Source organism: Cryptotermes secundus, unplaced genomic scaffold, assembly GCF_002891405.2.
Source record: "Cryptotermes secundus unplaced genomic scaffold, Csec_1.0 scaffold653, whole genome shotgun sequence".
In the NCBI taxonomy this organism is placed as follows: domain Eukaryota; kingdom Metazoa; phylum Arthropoda; class Insecta; order Blattodea; family Kalotermitidae; genus Cryptotermes; species Cryptotermes secundus.
The window spans coordinates 1534314-1561041 of NW_019736406.1; the positions used below are offsets into that span (position 1 = coordinate 1534314).

Sequence of the window (26728 nt, forward strand, 5' to 3'; positions counted from 1 at the left end):
CTGTCAAGACGACAGGTTCACAGTCTCTTTCAAAACAATTCCTCCACTTAATGCGATCTAGAGCTTTCTCCTTCAAATGACAGTATCCTCTTCTGTCCCCAAGGTCATCCAGCATCTTCTTACGTCTTCCGTCTACTCGTATGTAAGGAAGTAAAAAATTATCCGCACTCTTGCTTTCCAATTTATATACACAAAAGTAGGGGTTGAACAAGTACGTCATTTTTCCACGTAGTCTCCTTCCCTTTCGATGCACCGGATCCAGCGGTCCACAAGCTTGCATATTCCCTGCAAGAAGAAGGGTTTCCGCTGGTCGCGCAACCATTTATGCACCTCTTCTTTGTCCGCAGAAAATCGACGACATCGTAAAGCATCTTTGAGCGGTTCAAAGAGATGATAGTCAGAAGGGGCGAGATCTGGGCTGTAGGCAGGGTGTTCCAGCTCCTCGAAACTCAAATGGTTAATGGTTTCAACGGTCTGGCCGGCCGTGTGTGGGCGTGCATTGTCATGCAACAACAGCAGGCCTCGGCGTTTGGTGCGAATTGCTGGCTTCAGATTGTTGGCCAGCAAATCACTGTATCTCGCATTGTTGATCGTACACCCTTTTTTCAGTAGTCTTCCAATATAGACTTTTGGCTCCCAAAAAACGGTTAGCATTACCTTTCCCGCGGAAGACTGAGTCTTGAATTTCTTGTCCGGCCACTTTCAAACTTCACGATCCACTCATACACACTTCTACGCGGTAGAGCACTGTCCCCGTATTGTGTTGAAAGCCTCCGATGAATTTCAGCCCCTGACACCTTCCAACCAGAGAAATCGGATCACCGTTCTTTGTTCCTCCTTGGTGCACACTGCTAGAGGAGCGACCATGTTTACACTGTCACAGCATCAAGGAAAATGACGCGATCATGGTCAAACTTCGTTCACGTGACCACAGTAGTACCAACTCTAAGCATTCATGCGCAGAAGACAGTGTGACAAACCTAAATATGTGCTATGGCGAAGTGCGGATGATTTCTGACTTTCCCTCGTGCATTTGGTTCCCGGCCCATAGCTCTGTTGTTTTCATTGGCTAAGAGAGCCCTCCTTTTACTCAGTGCCACATTTATTAAATAGCTTCACTGTATCTTTTCCACAAAAAAAAAAAACTGTAGGATATTGAGTTTTTGTGTTCTCACAGCGGTAAATATGAAGACTAATATCTTCTGGGATGTGACGCCGTGTAGTCAGGTTAGTTCTAGGTCAAGCAACATGCTAAGCAAGCACTGAAATTCGGTAAACTTGCTGTTGCTTGCATCTTGCTCCTTCTTCCTGAAGACGGAGGCAGTACATTCTTCCGAAACTTTCGTTAAATCTGTCGGAGTACACGGCGTCACAACCTAGAACATAATACTATTCACTGACAGGCTACATTTCTCTCTGTCATAAGAAGACAGTTAAACACGACAATCAGTAACACACGAAATCCTCTTAAATCCACCAGCTCTACGAACGAATGTACGTTTTATTCTCTGTTGGCAATCTCACGGAACAGGAGTCCTATTGAATATTCTACTTGTGTATGATTTCCGGAAATATGTGGAAAATATTGTGACAGAGTGACTATAGACGGGAATTTATTCGGTAATTGGATAAATTGGACTCTTTGATATAGCGAGTGACTGTACCTAATGAGTCAGTGTAACTTAGTGTAAAGGACATTGCGGTTGGAAGTGTACGAGTATATCCGTAGAACGGTTCACAACTTGAAGAAGAGGCTGAAACGGATGCGCGGAAGTGGATGAGGTTCGAATGTCACATAATTTATGTTTCATATCCATTTGTGGCCTATTTACTGATTCTCCCTCTTATCTGTACTCAAATTTGGAATCAGAATATCAGAATTAATTAAAAAAAAATTATTTTGTTTTACCGAAATATTGTTGAGTAATGTAGTTCATAATAGCTTACCGCCTCTATTGTTAATGTGTGCCAGAGTACTAAATTTCTTCTGTGTTTTTTCCGTCCTACTGCATGGCCCAAAACAATAACACCTCCCCGCCCCTTCTCCACACATTGCTAGATCAATCCGGATGTGACCGGACACAGTGGTTTAACGGTGAAGTTCTATCCTCATAATTGGGAGGTGCTTGTTTCGAATCTCGGCAGGAGCACCGGCTTTTCTGACGGAGGTGTTTCGTGGTTTGCTTCAGCCTTACAGGTAACTTCCAGGATTGATGTTAGGTCACGAAGTCTTCGTTAAAATGTCTTACAGTCATTCATTGGACTCTTTATAGTCATTTTCTTTTTCCTACCAGCCGCCAGAGACGCTCAGAAACGCATTGCTTTATGACGTCAGATTATTGCTTGCATGTGTGACTCGGGGGTGTGTTCTTATGTCGACTGTGCGTTGGTAGCAGTCTGGCCTTCACAACTTAAGGATCATTCAGCACCTTAACAGTCCCCTGTGAGAGTCCTGTAAATATTTTGTAACCGGTCCTCTGTATAACAGCATGGGAGTCCCGGTCCATGCATAAGATAAGCCTCTGGCTTTTCGACTCAGATTGCTTATTGAGTACCCTCCAGTCCTCAGTATGAAATCCTGGATTAAGGTCTGCAGTCAATTTCAGCAGCTCTTCCTGATTCTGGGCAACTTTGTCCCTAGTCCGGAGAGCCACTTTAACAGGCTTGGGCAGGTTCCTGGCATCAATAGCCTTCAGCCTGGCCCCTGATTCCAGCCTGTGATTGTCAATGGCTTTTGTGAGCCATTGACCAGACTGTTGGTCAGCGCATGTATGAATAAGTGCACCTCCCACTAGTCTACAGGATTTCAGGTGTGGTAGTTCTTCCTTTGGAGTCCTACGTAACACCTCCCCCAGTGCTTCCAGAATGGAATTCTGGTCATCTTCGGCAAGCTTATCCTCAGGATAAGTTTCCTTGAAGATAGCTACCTTTATATTGGTCAGAACCTCCTTGTAAGTCCCTGGTCCCTTAGAGTCCCTGGGCCTTTTCGGAATTCTGTCAGTTTCTGTAGCGCTACTGCCCTCCGACCTTGGACACTTAAAGGTACCGGTGGGGGTTTATCCCTGCTTAGACGACCGTGCATTTCCTGGTTGCTGACTGCCCCGCATTTCCTGCTATGCTTGCCCCAGCTCTTGCTGTTTTCAACTTCCGTCTAGCGCATCCAGACAAGGCTTTTTTCTCTAGACGGGGTCCGGTGTCTCAGTCCTACTTCAGGAGTGCTAGAGGTACTAGCCCTCTGTAGTGGTATATCAATACTACTGACTCCCAATAGAGTTTTTGGTTTACCTCAGGTAGGTTTTGAACCACTGGTTCGTCCTTGCCTTTGGCTGAAATTTCAACAGCAGGTTGTCTGGTTGCAACTGGGCCCTTTAATGGTTCACCAGAGCTTCCAACCCCCATGCTGAAGCATTTCTCTTAGGGATCCCCTTGGAAGGGGGGGTCCCTCTTCAGTTTAAGTTCTTTACAACCGGTTTTTAATTTGGTTCCTTTATTCATTTTGGTCCCACGAGTTTTGGGAATTTAAAAGGTCACCACCTGCATCGCCCCATACGGGTTGAAGGCATAAATACAACGGGGTGCTGCCTGGTGGCCTGAGGGGATCGTTCAAGTCACTGGCTAATTACCACCCCAGTGCCACGCAGCCCTCAGCACGATGCCTCACACCTTGGCTTAGGTGGTTTGGTCCTGTAGTAAATGAAACCCTCACAAGCCTCCAGGACCAAGAGTGCCTGTTCTGGGGGAGAGGGGTATCCCAGATGATTAGTGGGTGTGTGACACCAGTTAGTCATGAGGTTGCGACTAGGGCAACCCACACGAGAAAGTCGCCCATGGGGGTTGCTTATGAGCCCTCATTCCCACCTCTCCACATGGGTTGATCAAACCGTTTTAGAGTGTTGAGCCCTAAGGCTTGCGGCACCTTATCGGTACTCTAGGGAGACAACTAAAATAGCCGAAGCTACCCCCATAGGAGTGCTCTCCCGTTGGAACGTGTAACTCAGTTATATCTAATTGCATACTGTATGTGTTCAGTAAATTCGATTACTTTTCCAAACCCCGTGTGTACTCACTCAGTCACGTGACAATATTGTCACGTGCCCGAGGTTTGCGCGTGACTTATAAGACGGGTTTTTGGATTGAATGATTGGATTTATTGACGCCCTATTCACACAACTCGGAACTACAGGCAATACAGCGCTATCGCTGATTTACCCACATTACAGTTCACTGATATAAACGCATCAGGGTTCTCAGTCTTCACTAGTCGTATTCTGGTAACGGATTTATACTAGTCTCACTGTAACTTCAAATTACACGTGAAGTCTTCTTTGCACAGCCTGATTCCTTTCTTGTCATTTCTTCTCAGTCAGCTTTGGCTGACATCTCTAGAACTCGACACATTTCTTGAAAACAATTGACTCAAATAGACTCTTCATTAACTGAACTCTGTCAGCTTCTGACAATAACTGACTCTTCTCAACTGAACCCTTTTTATAACCACTTTGCGTAGACTACGCAGAAAACACAGCCCTTATTGTTAAGGAGTCATGTTTACTGATCGGTTGCCTAGCAGCGGACGTCCTATTCCTGCTTTTCCTTCCGGGGGAATTTGTTTACCGAGTCGATGCCTAGCAATGGGTGTACATGCCACAGTGTATGTAGTTATTCCTATAAAGACCCGTGATTTAGCAGGGACCTGCGGAAATCGGCCCGTTACCGATTTGAAGTGATATCGACGCCAGTAATTTGTTGCGATATTACGTAAGCATTATGTGTGAGTAAGACTGATACAGTATCGTGGGCTTAATGTTGTGACTGGCAGTTAGTAAAGGCACACAAACATACACGGCACGCAAAGCCTTTTCTTTTCGTCTTGAGACCCCAAAATATCTCACACCTCCAGTCGAATTTAATCGTAGAAGTCTATTTGGTGCAGAGAACGCCATATATGGAAGGTCCATATGGGAATACGGCACAAGCCGGCAGGTTTCATTTTTACACGCAACAAAAAAGAAACAATTTCACGATTCAGAGAGCACGTCTCTGTGGTGACGCTCTGTCAGTTGGATGGCCGATCACTCGACCCTGACGCCATCTGAGGACAGAAAAGCAGAGTGAGAGTCTACAACAGAGGTCCCCCCCCCTTTCCAATATCAGACAGTAATCGTCCGCGAGAAGCGAAATTTAATAAGATTGAAAAGTATTCAGATGTGTGGTTTCCCCCGATCCTAACAATACATAATAGGAATGCTCTGTTACGGATGACGTAAGATTTGTCTGTGACTCAGGTCTAAAATTTTGTGGCGATAATAGATTAATACAAATATTATGCTTCTGTACATTATTCATTGTCCTGTTTGTATCTAAAACACCGCCCCGTTTATATTTCAAAACGTTTCGGAGACTGGATTCTGTCTCCGAGTTTAGGTAAAACCTATTCAGTTGGCTTGTGTTGGTGCAAGTGTCCAGAGTTAGGGACTAGCTCTATCGGTTGGGCCCAACTGAGTGCGTTCCACATGAAGACGGAGACATAATCCAATGTACGAAATGTAAATATGCATCTTAAATTAGGCCATGGCTTTTCCTTCCATATTCTTTCCAGTTCATCTTGCAATATCCTCCGTTCATTGGGCACTATAAGTATTGTCACATGTATGAGTGGTTATTGACGGGGTTTTACATTATTGGATATATTGACCCCTAATAATTTGTAACACAATCGGTATTACCACATTCTACAGTTCACTAGAACACTCAGATTAGTGTTCTGTCTGTTATTGGGCGTTTCGTGGCAACGGCTCCAACAATCGTTAATACTCTGTCTCCGGCTCAAGTCCTCTCTGCACAGACTCCCGTACAGAACTGACTCTCAATTGACTAAGCTCAAAGTCAAAATCAACGTGACATTACGACTGGCGGCCAGTCAGTCAGTAAGTCTTGGTGTCGAGTCCCATCCGGGGCTCATGACCAGATATTTATTACTGTTTGACAGTTACGGTCTTCTTTTTGTGAGGCGTTCTCTCTGGGTGTGTCTTTTGTACGTTATATGCTGCTGGCCCTTGCCAGCCCAGTCTTTCTCGGGTCTGAGTCCCTTGGGACTCGCGGCCATATTTTACTGTCTCACATTTGAGACTTCCCTTTTCGTCGCCTCCTACAACTCGCAGAGTTACGGTGGAGGTATGCGACCCCGCCTCCACGATGGGTTGAATAAGCTCAAGTTAAAGTCACGTTGCGACTGACGGTCAGTAAGTCAGTCAGTCAGTCAGTCAGTCAGTCAGTCTTCGAATCGAACCTAATCTGGGGCTTATGACCAGATAGTTATTAATGGTTTTTTTTTGGTGGGGCGATCTCTCTGATGAGAGGACGGGTCTTTCTTTTGTTAGTAATTTCTGCAGTAGTAAGTCATTTGTCATAATGTAAAAGATATTTACATTTTACACCAGAAACATGTTAATAAATGTATATAAAATATATACAGAGCCTCTGTCAGTTCATGCTCAGTACAGCAGTAGCTTCCGCTACAACGGCAGTCTAGTAACTTGAACGGTCGTATGCTTGACCGCCGCCAAATTTAAGCCTCTTTATGCTTCTATTTCGGGGCTCGCCTTGTACAGTATTCTTATTATTATTATTATTATTATTATTATTTTACTGCAATTGGATGTTCACCCGGTGGCAGTAGAACTTACTGATACAGACAAGGAAATTCTAGATACAGGGAACATTTTCGTTGCCGTGATTTTGTATGCGTTCCGCCTTTTGCCTGCATAATTTTGTTTTATAATCATATACGTGCGGAATTTTTAAAGCCATGTGCAAATCGCGAACCGGTGTGCGCCTTGGAAAATTGCCAGTAGTGCTGAGAACCTTGTTTTGTAGGTGCTGCAGTTATACTAGATGAGTGTCTGCCGCGAATTCCCTGGCGGGACTAGCATAAGTCATTAAGGATCTAATGAGAGCTTTGTGGAGGGTAAGTTTAATGTTAGCGCTCAATCGCTCACTTTTGAGTAGGGAATACAAGCGTATAAATGTTCTGAAGGCCTTGGCTTCGAACATTTCTGTGCGCAATCTCCATATAATCCTGTCAAAACTCCAAACATTGTCTTGCTTATAACCTCTCGGCACGGATCACGTAGAAACACAGCTGTTGTATTGTTTCAGTCGTGTCTTTTGCTGGAGAAACGTGTTTACTTAGCCATTGCCAAGAAACCGCCCTAGTATATCCGTCCATCTTCTGGTCGTTGCATAGCAACGGCTACACCCGCTGCAGTATGATCTGAGTTCCTGAGTCACTGAACTGAGCCCTTGTTGATAAGCCGCCAATCGTTCACCTCACGAAGACTTTACACAGTTTTTCTGGAACCCGGAAGTTCATTACCGTGTTCACAAGACCCTTCCTCAGGTCCCTATCCAGAACAACCCAGAAAATATCCCAAAACTTTTTCTATAAGATCCCCTTTAATATTATTGTCCAACAAATTTGTAGACCTTCCTAGTAATTTATTTCCTTCTGCATTTTCCGCCAAAATCCTATATGCATTCCATTTTCCTCATACATGCTACATGTCCTGTTCATATCATTTTCTTCGACGTTCTAATTATGCTTGGCGAAGAGTACAAGTTATGAAGCTCTTCATTGTGCAGTTTTCTCCAACCTTCCGTCACTTCATCTCTCTTTGGTCCAAATATTCTCCTCAACCCCCTGTTCTCGGGCACCCTCAGTCTATGTTCGTCCTCTGATTTGCTAAGAACTTCAAATATTAGATAATGAAATCACTGATTACGATCTGAACCTAACAATATATCATTCAACATTCTTCTAAGCATTAAAAAAAAACAAAAAAAAAAAAAAAACGAACACATCACTATATATGATCTAGAACTATAAAATACAATTACAAGAATGTCAGCTGTAACAACTCGTGCTTTCCTCTAAACAATGTGATTCTGTAAGTAGTTTAATAGATGGAAGGAAAATAATTTCCTGATGCTGTACAAGTATACTACCTGCTAGCACATGTAAGCCTGGAAGATTAGATGGCAAGAATGCAATCCGTTGTCTGTCACACCGAAATACACATCTAACTTAGAAATCACTTGCCATAACACATACTCTACACACCACTGTGCACATTTTACACTGTCATTTAACAGGATTGCCAGCATAACACGAATGACAACATGTGTTTCACCTTCGTATAAGCAAGAATTCTTCATGCAAACAAGGTATGTACATAAAAGGGGAAACTTTGGAATCTACTGTGGGTGAATGGAAATCTTAACGTTCCTGAAAACAGTACAGAACCTCACTACACATCACTGTATATATTACACACAAAAATATAACCTCACTCTAGACAATTTAAACTTCACTTTACACTCGACATTATTCTGACCAAAACAAGATACAATATACCCATCACTCTCTGTCACAAAGAACTGAGATATAAATTAAAAAAATAACTTCTTAAATGGGAACTACAATTTCACTTTACACCCTCTCCTTACATGTACTTATAATAATAATAATAATAATAATAATAATAATGCAAAAAAATATCATTCTGACTAATAACCTACTCACACGTTTAATATGCAGAGGCTACATACCAATACTACACCTTGTTTTCTACCATTCGAAGTATGCACTCATAAAATCTAATTCACTCTCTATCCATATAACCACTAAAATATTTTTTTTTGCAAATCACTGTACATACTTCACACGAGATTATTAATAATAGTGAAGAATAACCTCAAATACACATTGCCGTACTACACACCCACTATTCTTATATGCACTTACTTTCGTTAAATCAATAAATGTACGCTATGGTGTATTCTTTCTTCACACATACGTACTTCAGTTTCATGGTTCAGAAGGAAAACACTTCGATTTCNTGTCACACCGAAATACACATCTAACTTAGAAATCACTTGCCATAACACATACTCTACACACCACTGTGCACATTTTACACTGTCATTTAACAGGATTGCCAGCATAACACGAATGACAACATGTGTTTCACCTTCGTATAAGCAAGAATTCTTCATGCAAACAAGGTATGTACATAAAAGGGGAAACTTTGGAATCTACTGTGGGTGAATGGAAATCTTAACGTTCCTGAAAACAGTACAGAACCTCACTACACATCACTGTATATATTACACACAAAAATATAACCTCACTCTAGACAATTTAAACTTCACTTTACACTCGACATTATTCTGACCAAAACAAGATACAATATACCCATCACTCTCTGTCACAAAGAACTGAGATATAAATTAAAAAAATAACTTCTTAAATGGGAACTACAATTTCACTTTACACCCTCTCCTTACATGTACTTATAATAATAATAATAATAATAATAATAATAATGCAAAAAAATATCATTCTGACTAATAACCTACTCACACGTTTAATATGCAGAGGCTACATACCAATACTACACCTTGTTTTCTACCATTCGAAGTATGCACTCATAAAATCTAATTCACTCTCTATCCATATAACCACTAAAATATTTTTTTTTGCAAATCACTGTACACACTTCACACGAGATTATTAATAATAGTGAAGAATAACCTCAAATACACATTGCCGTACTACACACCCACTATTCTTATATGCACTTACTTTCGTTAAATCAATAAATGTACGCTATGGTGTATTCTTTCTTCACACATACGTACTTCAGTTTCATGGTTCAGAAGGAAAACACTTCGATTTCCTTGTGGAACAGAGGAAACACATGTTTGTAAAATTTGGTGCACTCGCCATTAGTCGGTCCAGGATAATACACACATTATAGCCTACCATTTGCACTATCTCACTGAATCTTTTAACATACACGTATACTTTCAGGCAGTTAATTAATCACAACTTGTACATATATGTATATAAACATACACATAANGAAACTTTGGAATCTACTGTGGGTGAATGGAAATCTTAACGTTCCTGAAAACAGTACAGAACCTCACTACACATCACTGTATATATTACACACAAAAATATAACCNGTCTTCTTACCAGGAAAGAAAGGTACCTTGATGGTGTACACCGGATATTTAGGTCACAGTGACAGGGCAGCCANTCTAGACAATTTAAACTTCACTTTACACTCGACATTATTCTGACCAAAACAAGATACAATATACCCATCACTCATTGTCACAAAGAACTGAGATATAAATTAAAAAAATAACTTCTTAAATGGGAACTACAATTTCACTTTACACCCTCTCCTTACATGTACTTATAATAATAATAATAATAATAATAATAATAATGCAAAAAAATATCATTCTGACTAATAACCTACTCACACGTTTAATATGCAGAGGCTACATACCAATACTACACCTTGTTTTCTACCATTCGAAGTATGCACTCATAAAATCTAATTCACTCTCTATCCATATAACCACTAAAATATTTTTTTTTGCAAATCACTGTACATACTTCACACGAGATTATTAATAATAGTGAAGAATAACCTCAAATACACATTGCCGTACTACACACCCACTATTCTTATATGCACTTACTTTCGTTAAATCAATAAATGTACGCTATGGTGTATTCTTTCTTCACACATACGTACTTCAGTTTCATGGTTCAGAAGGAAAACACTTCGATTTCCTTGTGGAACAGAGGAAACACATGTTTGTAAAATTTGGTGCACTCGCCATTAGTCGGTCCAGGATAATACACACATTATAGCCTACCATTTGCACTATCTCACTGAATCTTTTAACATACACGTATACTTTCAGGCAGTTAATTAATCACAACTTGTACATATATGTATATAAACATACACATAACACCGTCTTATTATTTATAAACACGTCTTCTTACCAGGAAAGAAAGGTACCTTGATGGTGTACACCGGATATTTAGGTCACAGTGACAGGGCAGCCAACCTCTTAACATGACTGAAACAGAAACATTCGAATATCAGTTTGATTACAGGGCTGTAATTTTTCATCCTATTTTTTTTACCCATTTTCGTGTATAATATTATTCTACTTCCTATCCAGGAAGGGAAATTCGGGCGAAAGAAATGGCCAGCAGTCACTGAATTGGTCGCGTATCCATACACGAGAAAGAAGGGAACGATTTCACTGATAATAAAGATTTTTCGTCTTATCGTTATGCCATTGGAGGGCAGCATAATATGTGATATTCAGTAATCATTTTTATTACCGTCGGGGATTCGCAAACTCTTGAGGTGGGAGCGGCGTTCTCGACACAATCTAATCTATTACGTAGCAATATAACCTCGGAATATAAGAACCTAAATTGATATTATGTGTGGAAAAAGAATCAACAGGCTCAATTTGCTACATAAGGTCATATTTCGACTTATATTCCTTGTTACGACAGTCCTATATTACGTTCGGTTAAATAGCGTTAAATAGCATCTTCGTAAATGACGTCACTCTTAGGTGTGCGCAATGAACTACGGCGCATCCACCTGTAAATCAGGGGGCTGGCCCTTGGATCTCTGATATTAGGTTAGGTTAGGTTAGGTTAGGTTGGTCAGATTAAGTTGGCTTAGGTTTGCGCAGTAGACTACTGCGCATCCAACTGTAACTCAGGGGTACCATTCGCTGATGTTAGGTAGGTTAGGTTTGCGCAGTAGACTACTCCTCATCCATCTGTACCTTGGAGGGGGCAAAGCTTGGTAATTTACGCTAATGTTAGGTTGTGAGTGTACATTATGTCAGGTGTTCGCAAATGACTACTTCGCATCGTTATGCTCATCTGAGCACTGTCTGGCCGTCGGCAATATCTTACGATTGAATGTCTCTGATAGCGTATGAAATCATTATATATTTACACGGGACATTTTATTTCCGAATTTTCTTTCGTGTTATCTCTTGCATATAGTTTTCAGTTAAACTCTCTACGTAATCTGTGAAACCTGGAATATATTGCAATATTTATAATGGTCGTAAATGCATTTTTTTTTCGAAAGATTCACATTTCAGAACGCTGTCAAATGCATGATATCAGAATTATCTTCATTGACTCTTACAATTTCCAACAGTTCTCGAAATATTCTCTTTTCGAATGTTGCCATTATTAAACAAAATAGAAACTAATTCTTCTTGTATTTCTCCTTGTCCTCTTCTGTCTCCATCTTCCCTTCTTCTCCTCGAATGATATGACACACTTATTTTGGTGCTCAGCTCATGTAACTTCCGTTCTCTGGGAGTCCGTTCTGCAGTCTAATGTGAGTGTCTGTGTGTTGTGCAGCACACAATGGGCCAACAATTACGTAACGTCTCGGAAAGCAACTACATGTACGTCACCCACAATCGGCAAGGATCTTCATCAGCTTACAAACAACGGCAGCAACTTCAACAACAACATCACGACTTCTTTCCAGCAGCATCGCTCCAGTTACAGCTCGTCTTCGGAGTTCCTGTCGGAGTCCTCTCCAGATGACAGCCTAGGCGACTTCGAAGGTACTCACTCGGGGTAGATCAAAGTAATTTTACTAACCCTCGTCAGATAACGACGTAAGGTCATATTTATTTAGTCAGTACCCTGACATTTGGAGCACTATGCTACAAGCCGGAAGGTCGCGGATTCGATTCCCAATGACGTCAATGGATTTTTCAGTTGACCTAATCCAGTCGCGCTATGGCCCTGGGGTCGTCTATGCCTCTAACAGAAATGAGTACCAGGAATCTTCCTGGGGGGTAAAAGGCGGCCGGCCGGTGCGTAAGGCTGACAATCTCACCGCCGTCTGAGCTGATTTTCCCAAAAAATGTGGGAGCCTCGACGTCTCGCAGCCCTATGGGCCTCCACGGCTTGTTACAGGGAAAGCTTTATATTTTATTCTGACATTTCTCGACCTCGTATGGTGAACATCAGGGGTATTGTTGTAACAGTTATATTAGTATAGTCACTCAATTTTACCACAAGATTTTTCAGCATAAACAGTTAACAGAAACACGTAGGTTATAATGTTTTCATATGTTATGCCGACAGCATGAATTTTAGATGTATTAAAATTAGTATATTTTGTATGCATATATACGGTGAATGTGTTTGAGAACAGGGTGCTGAGGAGAATGTTTGGTCCGAAGAGAGATGAAGTGACGGAAGGTTGGAGAAAACTGGATAATAGGGAGCTTCATACTCTTCTCCAAGTATAATTAGAATTATCGAGTCAAGGAGAATGAGACGGGAAGGGCATGTAGCAGGAATGGGGCTACGAGGAATGCATATAGGATATTGGTGGGAAAGTTAGAAGGAAAGAGACCACTGGGAATACCGACGTAGCTGTGTATTTAACATTAAAATGGATCTTAGGTAAGATGTTGTTTGGACTGGAATGTTGTGGCTTAAGATAGGGACCAGTGGAGGGCTCTTGTGAACACGGTTAGGAACCTTCGGGTTCCATAAAATGCTGGGAAGTTCTTGAGTGGGTGCAAAAATTGAGGCTTCTCGAGGAGGGCTCATTTCCATGAAGTTAGTTAAATGCATGCGTTACCCAAACAACACAGATTTCGGTCGAGAAATCCGTTTCCTGACCTAAGCTTTCCATTGTTTTCCTCAGCCCCCCCATGGAGATCACTGGATAGTATCTCAAGTAGGCTACTGCCTTATCCTTTGCAATTCGCCATTCTTCCTACTGAACACACCGTAAACTGAACCAGGCAATCATACGGAGATACCAAACTGTACGGGTCCAAAACTTCAACGTTAATAGGTCCTTTTTGAGAAGATAACAGTTGCTCAGCAACTCAAGAAATTCCCAGTATGGGACCCGGAGGTTCATTACCGTGTTCACAAGAGCTCGACCCTCACCCAAATACTGAGTAAGATACTCCGAGTCTACATTATCTGACTAATAATTCTGTACTAATATTACCCTTCCATCTACGTCTGTGACTTCCAAGTGGCCTCTTGCCTTCAGGTTTGTCGGATCATAATTTTTATTTAGTTTTCCCGATTCCAGTTCGCGTTTCATGCTCCGTTTTTTACGACGCTCAATTTTTTTTTGTATCTCCACATATTTGTACAATCAGCCCATTGTGGGCTATAAGTACATCTTATGTGAGAGTTAATCTAAAGCTTAAATACTAAGAGAGAACATGTCGGGGAGAGTAATGCTCCAGTGAGCATTCTCTACGGATCTATTTCGGGTGTGACGTTATTTTGTGTATTGCATTTATATGAAGCGCGTCGTTAGGTCGTTTGGTTTATGCCTTTTCAGTCTTCTGAGTTCGTCTGCATCGTTTAATAATATGGTTGCCAGTTCATTTGGATGTGCTGTGACCTTGTATTTGCGGCTGATGTCTATAGTTTTCCCGTACTATAGATATGCCTAGATCGGCATGTAGTTTGGGACGTACCGCGGCGCATTGCCTATAGCGCGAAGTACTTTATTTTGAAATCTCTGCAACATTTCTATGTTGGATGTACTTGCAGTTCCCCATAATGGTGCGCCGTAAGTCCAAATAGGCTTCAGAATTGTCCTGTATACTAGGAGTTTATTTTCGGTAGACAGTTCTGACTTTCTGCCAATTAGCCAATGCATCTGACCAAATTTAATGTCAAGTTATTTTCTTTTGGCGAGAATATGTGTGCGCCAGGTCAACCGCCGGTCCAGGTGAAGGCCTAGGTATTTGATGGATTCCGCTTGTGGTATGCGTTTTCCGTTTAATAGTACCGGAGGGCAGGTTCCGTGCCTCAAAGCGAAGACACTGTAAACGCCTCGTACTGTAGAGTGTCGAGCCCATTACAGGGCCCAGCCGCGTGACCCAGGTTGTGAACCGTCTCCGCCAATTCGGACACTGGGATCGTGGTTTCGATTCCCAATCCAAGGCATGGATATCTGTGTCTGTGACTGTGATGTTTGGCGTACTGTTCTGGAATTTGCTTGGAGGGACTGAAGAAGACCATATATAACCTCAGTCGGAATAGCCAGTTTCTGGGCCGAAATTCTAACCGAGGACCCCCCTAATAGAAATGTAGAGCACTACCGCAACCACAGATTGCTCGCAGCCTCGTCTGTCTTGACCTAATGTTTCCGGTAATGTATCTATGTTTAACCACGCACGCTGACCAGACACATGCTTCCTGCTACAGTTCACTTTAGGAGCTTTTTATAAAAACTGCATTAGTGTTCAGTGTTCTGTCAGAAACAGAAATTCACCGTGAAAGAAATGGGCCCTACCACTCGAGATTTCTCTCCACGTTTTGCTTTGTGGCAACAGTGGGATTTCATCTTTTGTTGAAGCCAAGGATCTTGATATATTTTGTTCGTATACTCAGACGCTCTACTACGGGATGGTTACAGTAGCGCATCCTGGAATTTGGTGTTCTCCAACAATTTTCAAGCGTGTAATTAAATTTTAATAATAAGCTAATATTTAAAATCCGGTTTCTATTCTACAGGAAGTATGCTGTACTTTCATCACAAAGGCAAAATATTTCAAGATTTTGATTTGTTTCATTCTAGTCCGTCACAATAACAATATTATGAAGGATATAACAATTCCGTCCAATGTGACTGTTGAAGTTTTTACTACTTCAATTCTTAACACCCTTACATGTTTCGGTCCCTATAGACCATCATCAGAGGGACATCGATATTCTTTGGAAACCGCTATTACAATAGGTGTTCTGAGTGTTACAGTACACCATCATACAATGTTTGTAATGCACAGTATATACAAAACCTAAAGTTTTCACAACTACAGCGACCGTCTTGGTATATTAAAGTTTTTAAAAAAACTTTTGTTATTTAAGTTAAAATTTACAAACCGAGTAGGTTCGTGTCCCTTCTCTTTTCGCTTTTCTGGACGGGGGCCGAACTTGTGCCGCCTGTCTTTCTTAAGAAGGAGGTTCTGCAAATATATTTTGGGTATTGTATTATTTCAACAACCATATTATATTCTTATATATATATATTAAGGAGTTTGTTGTTTCATCCTACCTTTGATATCGTTCTGTGTTTGTTCGTGGCGTGCTGTGTTTTTACTGTTCTAGGATGTGCTGCGCCGTGTATTTATACTTCCTGTGTCTGTGACGTTAGTGTGGGCGTGTACTGATGTAGTATTATGAGGTCGAACATGTTATGTTGGTTATTGCTTTCTTTTATGTGTTTTTGTTCTTCTATCAATTTATTGAGCTTATTAAAGCGATATATATGGAAATCTTCTTTTATATTCATGATGCTGCCTGTTTTGTCTTTCTCAGTCATTTCTATGATTACTGTCATCGGTCCGTACTGATGGCGTTTGTTTAGTATGTGTTGGGCAAATGCTGATTCATCTTTGTTTAGTCTTATGTTTCTTGTGTGTTCCTTGTACCTTGTTGTTAGATTTCTACCAGTTTGGCCGATGTATACTTTTTGGCAGCTTTGGCATGTTATTTTGTATATCCCACTTTGTTCGTAGGGGTTTGTTTCTCGCTTTTCATTTAGTTTACCTGTTGAGTGGGTTGTTTTGAAGGCTATCTTTGTGTTGGTGTTTTTGAAGAGTTTTGTGATATACTCCAAACCACTGCGGTTTGAAGTATTGATTACCAGAAGTTTGAAATTACCGACCACGCATTTTACGCCCATCCTGAATTCTCACAAAGTTTTGCTTTGACCGTATCTTGTACGGTCAGTCGATAAACCGGAAGTGCAGCGCTCACTTCTTGTTCTCTTAGATCCGTGATAACCTTTGCAGTCTTCTCGTAAGCATCTCAGAAGCATCCTTCATTACGTCAGATGGGCAGTCTCAGTAGCCAGGAACAGTTGCTACCGATTTCAGGTAGATAACCTAATCCTTGCTGTGTTTCACTTCTCCATTTACCGTGATTGGACGCTACAATCTCCACTTTGATAATGCCGGAACTTTCTGATTCATTCGTAAGATTAAAATGGACCGGAATTTCATCTTTAAATTACATTCTTAATTATAAACTCAAGTTGTCAATTTTATGAAAACATTTAACCTTAACCGAGCAAGGAGCTCCCACCAGAACTCATAAAAACATAAGATGTTTATTCCAGTGTTTTCTGATCCTACAAATGTTATTATTAATTTACTGTATTTTATTTGTGCTAATAATTTATTACCTACATACCGATCCTATCTACTTTAAATTTGTCAGATAGGATGTAAAAGATTCGCATCAGCGCCATCTTTGTAATTTTTTTAGTTATGAAAAATATTTCGCACATAAAGTTACACGTATGTATGGTCTACTTGGCGTACCAAATTTCAAATGCCTAATTCATCAGTGTATTATTTATCATTATGAAACCGAAAGTTAAATACTGATTTTAACAACAACGGCATACATGTACTACTTCATTAATACGCAACGGCCACTTGCATACATACAGTATTCATTATCGTCAGCATGTAGAATTCACATGTATATGATATAATACTAACAGATACAATAACAGTAATAATAATTCGATTATAGATTTATTTACGTACTGACTTTACTACCCAGTGGCCAACCACGAAACAAGCATGAGTTAAACGCCACAAAAAGATAAAATAATACAGCTATTTATATAATTAAAATAACAAATTCAATTGAGTTATTTGTTTATTTACATGCCGAGTTCAACAGCCAGCGGCCACTTACAGTGTAAGCACGATAACAAACAAGTTATTGCTGTTGAGCAATAAGACAGCACAGACCCAAACAAACAAAAAACGAAAAATGATGATGATGATAATGATTCCATTAATGAAACTGAAAGCTATCAGCAAGAGGTAGGAAACAGAACATGTATTTGTATTGCATACAGTTAATAAGAATTATGATGATGATTGTGAAGATGTGGATAGGGTAAGACTGAGTCACTTGGCACTGCTACCAGACCCTGGTGATGAAGATCGCCAAGGATAGCGTAAGTATTCAGGGAAACCCCAGCCACAGTGTCACGTCGACAAACACAAATCCCACATGCACTGCCCTGGCATTGAATTCAGTACTACACAATGGAAAGCCGGCGAATTACCAAAAGCAGGGTCTTTACATATTGTCACGTGATTGAGTGACTGCAGACGGGATTTGGATCGGTAATCGGATTTATTGGACTCTTTGATGAAGAGCGTCACTACACCTTACAGGCCACTATTACACACTCGCACACTAGTGTGCACAGTTACGTCTTCGCTGCCGTTGCCTGGTAGCGGCTTTCAGCGGCGGACGTTCCCCTTCCTCTGGGTTCCCGAACTGTCACCGGCCTTAGTTACCAGCTTGTGACTGCAACATCTTACAACTAATGAACCCCAGCGGTCATCTAACTTTTTTGGAGGTTGTTGCCTAACAACGGGTCTCCGTGCCACAATATGATGCAGTGTTGCCATTTATTTTTGATTTAGTAAGAAGTATGTTTTCTAAAAATTGTAGCAATAAAGAGAATGGGCATAAGATAATATTGAGAAACATTCATTCAAAGTGGTAGAGATTTGCGCTTCTTCAAGTATAATTTTACTCTATCCGTGCGGCTGAGAAACTTGGTCTCGTGTTCCGGTTTAAAAAGACAGTTAACTCGAAACATTGTACCGTATTAACCGGAATGCTAAGATTTAAACCTGCCAGTGAATCTGTAGAACAGTATCACAGCGTTACTTGTTGTGCATTCAGTAAGGAGGAATTCATTCCGAACTGTTTTCAGAAATTCAGTAAGTAATAAAGAGTTTTATGACGTATTTCATATCACATTTAAGTAACCAGTTAGCTGACTGCTGGACCATTCTGTATGTTCATTCATCTGTAATCTATCAAGGCGACAGGTCCACAGTCTCTTCCAAAACAGTTCCTCCACTTGATGCAATCTAGAGCTTTCTCCTTCAAATGAAAATATCCTCTTCCGTCCCCAAGGTCGTCCAGCATCTTCTTACGTCTTCTTCCTCGTCTTCTGGTCACTTCTATCCGCCCCTCTATCTTTCCTTCAATAACTCCTTTTAGAAGGCAGTTGCCGAGTAAGATATGACCAATCCAATTAGCCTTCCGTGTTCTTATTTCGTGTAGGATATTCCTCTGCTCACTGACTCTAAATAACATTTGTGAGAAAAATGTCAAGGAAATTGAAAAGTATTACATGGTGATTCTAAATTATTGTCGGGGTTTCCGTGGCCTGTAATTTTCGAACCTTTCGTGCCACGAAAGGCACGCTTCTGAAGTTGTTTAGCATTCTGAAATATTTATTCCACACATAATATTTTTTTTTAGTTACGCTTTCAAATTCCGTAAGAAGTTTTATTTTTTTCCGGGTTGAAAATTATAGGCTATGGAAACCCCGACAGTATTTATTATAGAATTACTCTGTATAAACTGGGATGCGACTAGTGAAGCATAGTAGAAACTTACAGCCTTTCCGAGGAACGTAAGAAGGTTCGAAAAGTATGTCGAGCAAGCAGGCTGTCCTTGTTTTATTCCTTGGCTTACTCTTTGACCCTGAAGATGGAGGCAGTGCGTTCTTCTGAAGCAGCGATGAACTTCTGCCAGACTGCTTCATAGTCATCACTGTGGCAATCCCAAATTCTGCATGCTAAGCAAAATGTTTGAATTCAAGAAGGCAGCAGCTTGTATGGTCTGAGGTTTACTGTACGGCGCTGCCAATATCAAGAGATAGGAGGATACTTTAGAAATGTATGGACTGGATTGATCTGGCTTAGGATAGAGACCAGTGGTGAACACGGTAATGAAACTTTGGGTTCCATAAAATGCGGAGAAATTCTTGAGTACCTGAGCGAGTAGCAGCTTCTCAGGAAATGCTCCATAGAAATGGTTGGTTGGTCAGTCAGTGTCAAGACTCAGTAGGATGACTGGTGAATGGCGGATTTGGAAGGAAACACTAGTGACCTGGCATTTTCCTCTGTATAGGCTAAGGAACACCACTAAAACCTCACTCACATTTAGTGTTCGGGCCGAGATACGAAGCAAGAACCTCCCGAATACTAATCTCAGCTACCCCTCCCCTGCTCGGTATACCTTCGGTGGGGGCGGTCGTGGAACAGGGACAGGCTAGCGACATGCGCAGGTGACAGTCACACGATGTTCCATACAAGTTCCACTACATGTCACATCGGATTCTGAGTAATATGGTAATGGGGTAGGCCATGCCAAAAGATACTTCTCATGACCCTCGCCTAACAGGATGCCAATACGATATCGCTTCCTGGTCAGTATTTGATATCTGCTCCATATATATTCTGAATATACAGGGTGTACCATTCTAAACGCAACCTAAACGACAGTTATGTGCTTCGGTACAGAAATCAGAAGCCGTTCCCCTTTTGTTATGGACTTAGTAACTTTTCTCATGACGTACGTGTCACTGTCACCCGGTTGCTAGGCTGCTTCTGTCACCATCTTTACATAAACCTCGCGTGTACGTTCACGGTGTATTCATGTTCATTCTTGAGCATAACTTCACGTCAGAATTGTTTCTTACTGTTCTTGAATCATTTGTCCTGACAAGGTAGAACCAAACACGACAGCTTGCGTATACTGCGTAGTATGGCATCCACCTTTTTGGAAATTGGCTCTGTCTCCTTCGCCAGATGTTGCTGTGACGAGCATCGCTGCCGCACGTTGTACTTATACGCAAATACAGGGTGTCCCTAAAAGAATGGTGGGATTTCATTGCCGTATATCTCCGTCAATTTTTGCTGATGAAAAGCAAAACGTATACGGATTCATAACATGGCTCTCAAATTTTCATTTTGTATATTACACTCTTTCGTAGTTCCATTTCCGACAGTTAGGAAAACGATGGATTGGACGTGCTGCAGGTGAAGATGCCCCCATTCTCCAGTGGCCACCCCGCTCCCCGGGCATAACTCCATGTGATTTCTTCTTGGGGGGGTATGTGAAGGACATGGTTTATGTACCCCCCTTACCCCAATCGCTCCAGGATATTCGAAACAGAATCAGTCGTGCTGTGGAGACCATCACATCTGAAATGCTGCAGTGGGTGTGGCAGGAATTCGACTATTGCATTGATGTGTGCCGGGTAACGAAAGGTGCGCACATAGAGGCACTTTGATGGATGCACATACAATCTGGACAGTTAACCTTCCGATTGACACGTGTTATGATTGTACACGGTAAGAAATACAAAATATATACATATCTGAAACCCCACCATTCTTTTAGGAACACCCAGTATAATCATGAGCCCGGTTTCCTGCACATTCTTCCACTGCGCTTGCGTACAGTGCCTTGACACTCATCAGATATCCCTGATAATGGAGTTTGAGACCGTCTCCGAAACATTAACCCAGTCTTCACACTACTGGTCATCCAAGAACTCTTCATTGCTCCATTTGATATGTTTACTTTAAGCATCAGGTATGATCTGTTCCTTGTGTTTCTTGTTTGCAGACGGACAGCAGAGTTCGAGTTCTCTGGACGTGTCTCCGCAGGGAGACGAGTACCGCTACTTCAGCCACGAGGAACTCACTGACTCCGATTCGTTGTCAGATGACGGCAACTGCCGAGGCACTGCAGGAGCCCGCGGCATTGTGAACCCTAACTATCCTGGCTTCCAGCATTTGGCTGGTCAGCTTCACCAGTCCGATACTGAAGACACCGAAGAGGACGGGGTTACAGGCAGCAGCAACAAGAATTACAACAATAACAATAATAACAATAATGGCGATGAAGACAACAATGGTTCTGACAATGTTATCGAGTCGAAGATTGATAGTGTGAATCATTTAGACAGTGTAGAGAATTTCCAGAAGGCGTTTTATGACAAACCAAAATTTAACATTCCAATAGATGCAGAGTCTGATTACTACAGTGTTGGTGGTAGTGATTTCACTGCAGTTCCAGGCGACGAGAAAGATTTAAACGTGAGTTTGCCGGTGAGTGACTCAGAAACATTTGTAATTAACGCAGAAGAACCAGAAAGCAGTGTTGAAAGTGACAGTGAAGTTCTGATGGCCAACATGGCAGCGATTGCCTTGAGTAGCAACAATATAGGGACATCCCCTGTAGTTGAACCCCAGCAAATAACCCGTAGCAAAATGTCGGATGCTTTTCTGTCGGGCGCCAAGGAGGATCTGTTGGGTAAAGGCAGCCCTGATGAAGGGAGCATCAGGAGCAAATGTGAAGAAGTTATGAACACACTGGAGTCTGTAGGGCGATGTGCTCATCATTGTAGCAGTCTGAACGTGGAAGATTCTAATCGGGTAGCCGAAGAATGGGAAGATGAAGAGAAAGCAGTAGAAAAATTCAGTAAAGAAGAACAGACCGCAAGTGAAAAAGAGAAGGATGAAGATTCCGTGGTACCGCGTAAGAAGGAGAAGATGGAAATAAATTACAGTGTAAAGAAAAACCGCAGTAACAGCTGCACCAGCAAGATGGAGTTGCAGCAGGCTTCGTCAGCACCGGTCCTGCAGCAGCAGGAAGAGCAGGACGGCGCTGTGGTGAGACGTCGTGATTTTGGGCCCAGAAGCGGCAGGGATCACATGCTGGCCAACAGACGTTCCGTCCCCACGGCAGCCCGTGACAAGAAGCGATCCTCCACAGAGATCCTAGGTACGTACTGCACCATTTCGTGTTCTTCTTAGGTACAGGGACTTTGCTCCGTAGCATTCAGTCTAGCTCTGAGGTGCACACAGCCTCACATCTAATATATTATTATTATTATTATTATTATTATTATTATTATTATTATTATTATTATTGTACTCCAGTAGAGCAGCCACAGCATGAAGCTGACCACTCACTTCCTTCTAGTGTCAAGATCGAGAACGCTTCTAGGAATATCCGCCCTCCACTGAATTCTTTATCGCATACTGCTTAATTAAGGAGAGGGAGAACTTGCTTATACACCTTCTCGCATGCTCAGATTGGAGGACATGAACATGATATTGTCACCTGTAGGGGGTGCGCTTGTCTTATAGACGGGCTTTGCTTTGCTGATAAGGTTTGCTGGAGTTTTATACATCTTGTTACAAAAATTCACAAAACGCTTTATGATATACTGTTTCTTCTCTTCAAAATCATTTTCGAGTGCCGCACCAAGACACTCCCTCAATTATTCCTCAGTTCTTCTTATTCTACGATCAGCTGCTGCCTTTGAACTCCTGAACTCGACTCACAACAACTCCATCGTTGCTTCAGATTGTCTTGCTTAAAGCATCTCTGCACGGACCACGTCGAAATCACCGTTTCAAACAATAACCTATGTAGGCGTGTTTACAGGCGCTATCACAGAACTTGCGAAATGAACCTGAAGGAGGCCTCAAATTAATAATCACCAATTACGAAAATAATTTAGGGGTATAGACGAAACTCGCAGAGTACATGCCTTGGAAAATGTCAAGATAATTGAGTTACAGAAAATACTGAAATTGGCTCTCCCCACCTGGAGACCCTGGTCGACACGATGCTCCGTGTTTGTGATTATTGCAGTCATTATGGCGGCAGAGATCACAGACTGCAGGCAGGGAGTGCCAACCTGCTCACGGTTACAAAGTACGCAGTGTTAACCAAGTTTCGCTTTCGTCTTTAAATTGTTGCGTGATTTATAATTATCATTTCTTGGCTTCCGCGAATGAATCATCCTGTATAGTAATGCTTCAGCATGGAAATAGAAAATATGAATAAACTGACGCCTGTTTCACGCAGACAAGCTGAGGCTCACATACCAGTGGTCTCTGCGTAATTGTGATAGGATTGTCCCAATTAGCGCCGAGTTGGCCAAACGCCCATTCGTAGTAATTGAAACAGCCGTCGATGTGGAATGTGTCAGGGGGGGATACCCCAGTATGGGAAGCAAGTAAGCCAATCGAACAGCCTCTCCCTTTTTATTCACGTTCACAAACCTGTGGAGAGCCTGTTAAACACTCTTATCCATCCGCCCGCCCGCCCGGCTGTAGCCATGGAACGCATCGAGAACAGTCAAAATTATTTTCGTTTTGTGTTTATAGTTTGTACCACGATTTGTTGAGACTTTCCAGTTTTGGTTAAATCCATGACGACAGTTGCGAGCACTTTTCGTTAATGATCTTCGTAGAGGAAAACGAAACACGTTTTACATCTAATACGCGTTATTGTAAGTCTTCTGGTTTTATAATAATGAATTAGGAAATGTTACTTTTCTCTGCGGGGCCCGGCAGCAGGTTGGTTGAGGCACTATGCTACAAGTCGGAAGTGCGCGGGTTCGATTCCCAATGTCGTTAAATTTTTCGGCCGGCGCCTAAGGCTGACAAATTCACTACCATCTGTGAGTTGACTCTATAGAAAATGTGACAGCCTCGACGTCTCACAACCCTATGGGCCTCCGCGGTTTGTTTTTTTATAGATAACTTTACCCTTTACTCCTCTCTGCACTTTTGTTTAGTTAGATACTTAACTCTGGTGCGTAACGTTCCCACCTCATGACTCGTGGTACTCGGGTTCAAACCCGGCGGAGGTCGTCGAATTTTTAAGGGCGGAAAAATTCAGGGAACAAGTCCTCCGGGAGGGACTTTAAGCCGTGTGTCCCGTGTCCGTAGCTTTACGGCACGTAAAAGAACCTCATATCTCCAAAGGAGGTCACTGAGCCAAATTCAAGGACGTTTCCCGCCCAACAATAGTCCCTAACGCCTCTGATAGATGGGGGAAGCATTAAACATACCACTCAGCTAGTAGAGGCCGAACTCGCTTGCTCGGCGGGACTGATGGTACGCGCCAATATCGGCAGGGTATAGAGACTAGTAGAATATCATAGAGGTAAGCACAATGGACCAATACTGGTCTAAGTGCATGGGGAAACCCACCCTCTCCAATAACTAACTAACTAACTAACTAACTAACTAACTAACTTTCGTGCACTCGTCACAAAAATGTACGTATCCTATATCTGGCTAGATGTTTCGGCCTCCTAGGGCCATCTTCAGATAAAGAATTTTGATGGAACCTACTGCACTGTGCAGCACTGTTCTCAATTTTGGTATTTTGAGAATATCTGCTACTTTGTGTGTGGCGCTCTGCTGGTTGTGTGCGCCTTGTACAAGGAACAGCAAATCAGGAGCCCGGAGAAGACGCAATACGAAGAGAGAAAAGGAACAGAAATTTTCAAAATACCAAAATTAAGGACAGTGACACACATCGGTGAGTACTATTGGCATAAGCGAGCACTGTGCAGTAGATGCCTGAAGATGGCCCTGTGAGGCCGAAACACCTAGCCAGACATAGAATATATTCTAGTGACATTTTAAGAACATTTTAATGAGCCGAATGTGATTTTGATGCCATCTAAACAAAAGAGTGTGTTGCTTTATAGACAGAAGAGTAAGCACGAGAGATAGGTCCATGCAACAGGATGCTGAAATATAATAATATTAGGTACTTAACAGTTAACGGCAGTGTTACGAATACACTGTAACACTAAAGAATAATTAACACGATTTTCCGAACACTCCCGAAGATACGGAAGTTTCTTATGCTCTCTCTAATGGGGAAACAAACCTTCCTCCCATCTGAATTCAGGTCTTCTTCTTCTTCCTCTTCCTCAGTTGCTCCCTCTTGAAGCCTAGGCCATCTGTGACACGTTTCGTTTCACTGCAGCTATTTAATCTAAGATAGTCGGTAGGACGCCTTGGACGGGGGATCAGCCCGTTGCAAGGCCGCTACCTAACACAAACACAATAAGCACAGACATCCATGCCTTGAGTGAGACTGGAACCCACTATCCCAGCGTCCGAGTGAGCGAAGACACTTCATGCCTTAGACCGCGCGGCCGCTGTGATCGGCACTCACAGGTCTGCATATACGAGGGTGTACCCAAAAGAAACCGAACTTATTTTTTTAAACTTATTTATTCAAATTTTAAGCACAAATCTTCAATCCCTTTCAAAGTACTCTCCACTTACACTAATACACTTGTCTAGTCTTTTATTCCATTTTTCAAAACATTGTCTAAATTCATCTTTTGAGATGCTTGACAGCGCCTCCGTCGTTTTTTTCCTTCACCTCAGCAACATCAGCAAAACGCTGAAAAAAAGTTTTGATCATTTCGGGACTCTTCTTTCAAAGCACAGCATGCTTCCACGCGACCTTGTTTTTGTTCAGCAGTCAGCAGTCGTGGCACGAATTTCGCAGCCACCCTTTTCATTCCCAAATCTTCTGTCAAAATTCGCTGAACTGAGCTCCAAGTCACTCCCGACAGCTCCACAATTTCTTCAATGGTCCGTCGTCGATCTTCCTTGATGATTTCACGAATTTTTTCAACATTTTCATGTGTTCGGGCCATTGCAAAAACGACGATGACACAAAACAGTTGTCACTATAAACTCTGCCGAAACTAGTCCTTACCTTCTGAAGCAACGGTAGTCGGCTTATCGACTCAGGAATGTTAGCTCTATGCGCTCATAGCGGCAAAACGCGGTACTACAAAAGCTCTGCCCACAAAAATATTAGTTCGGTTTCTTTTGGGTAACTCATCGTATGTAAATATGAGCTATGTCTGAAATTTAGTACACTGAGTATGTGCTTCGAAAGCGAGTTGGCTAGACTGTTTCAGGGAAAACTTTCGACGAACCCGCGGCAACACAACAGCTTAAATACGTGTTCCAGTTTATCTTAATAAATAATTAAAGTATTTGAGCGTTTATCGCAAGAGAGTTCTTGGTGAAGGATATTGGCTTAAAAGTAAAAGGATAAAGGTGCTTAATTAATTAACCACCACACCATGAAGACGTAGGTCGGAGTGGAGTCATAACCCCAGCGTTATTT

General features: G+C 41.9%; 1 protein-coding gene across 1 annotated transcript in view; it reads left to right on the top strand.

Moving 5' to 3' along the window:
* LOC111869894 (schwannomin-interacting protein 1) overlaps positions 1-26728 on the top strand; it is a 615950-nt gene that overhangs the window by 512317 nt on the left and 76905 nt on the right. The window contains exons 7-8 of the mRNA XM_023861756.2: positions 12275-12486; positions 21383-22543. Coding sequence (XP_023717524.1) covers positions 12275-12486; positions 21383-22543 — 1373 coding nt within the window. The remainder of the gene's footprint in view (positions 1-12274; positions 12487-21382; positions 22544-26728) is intronic.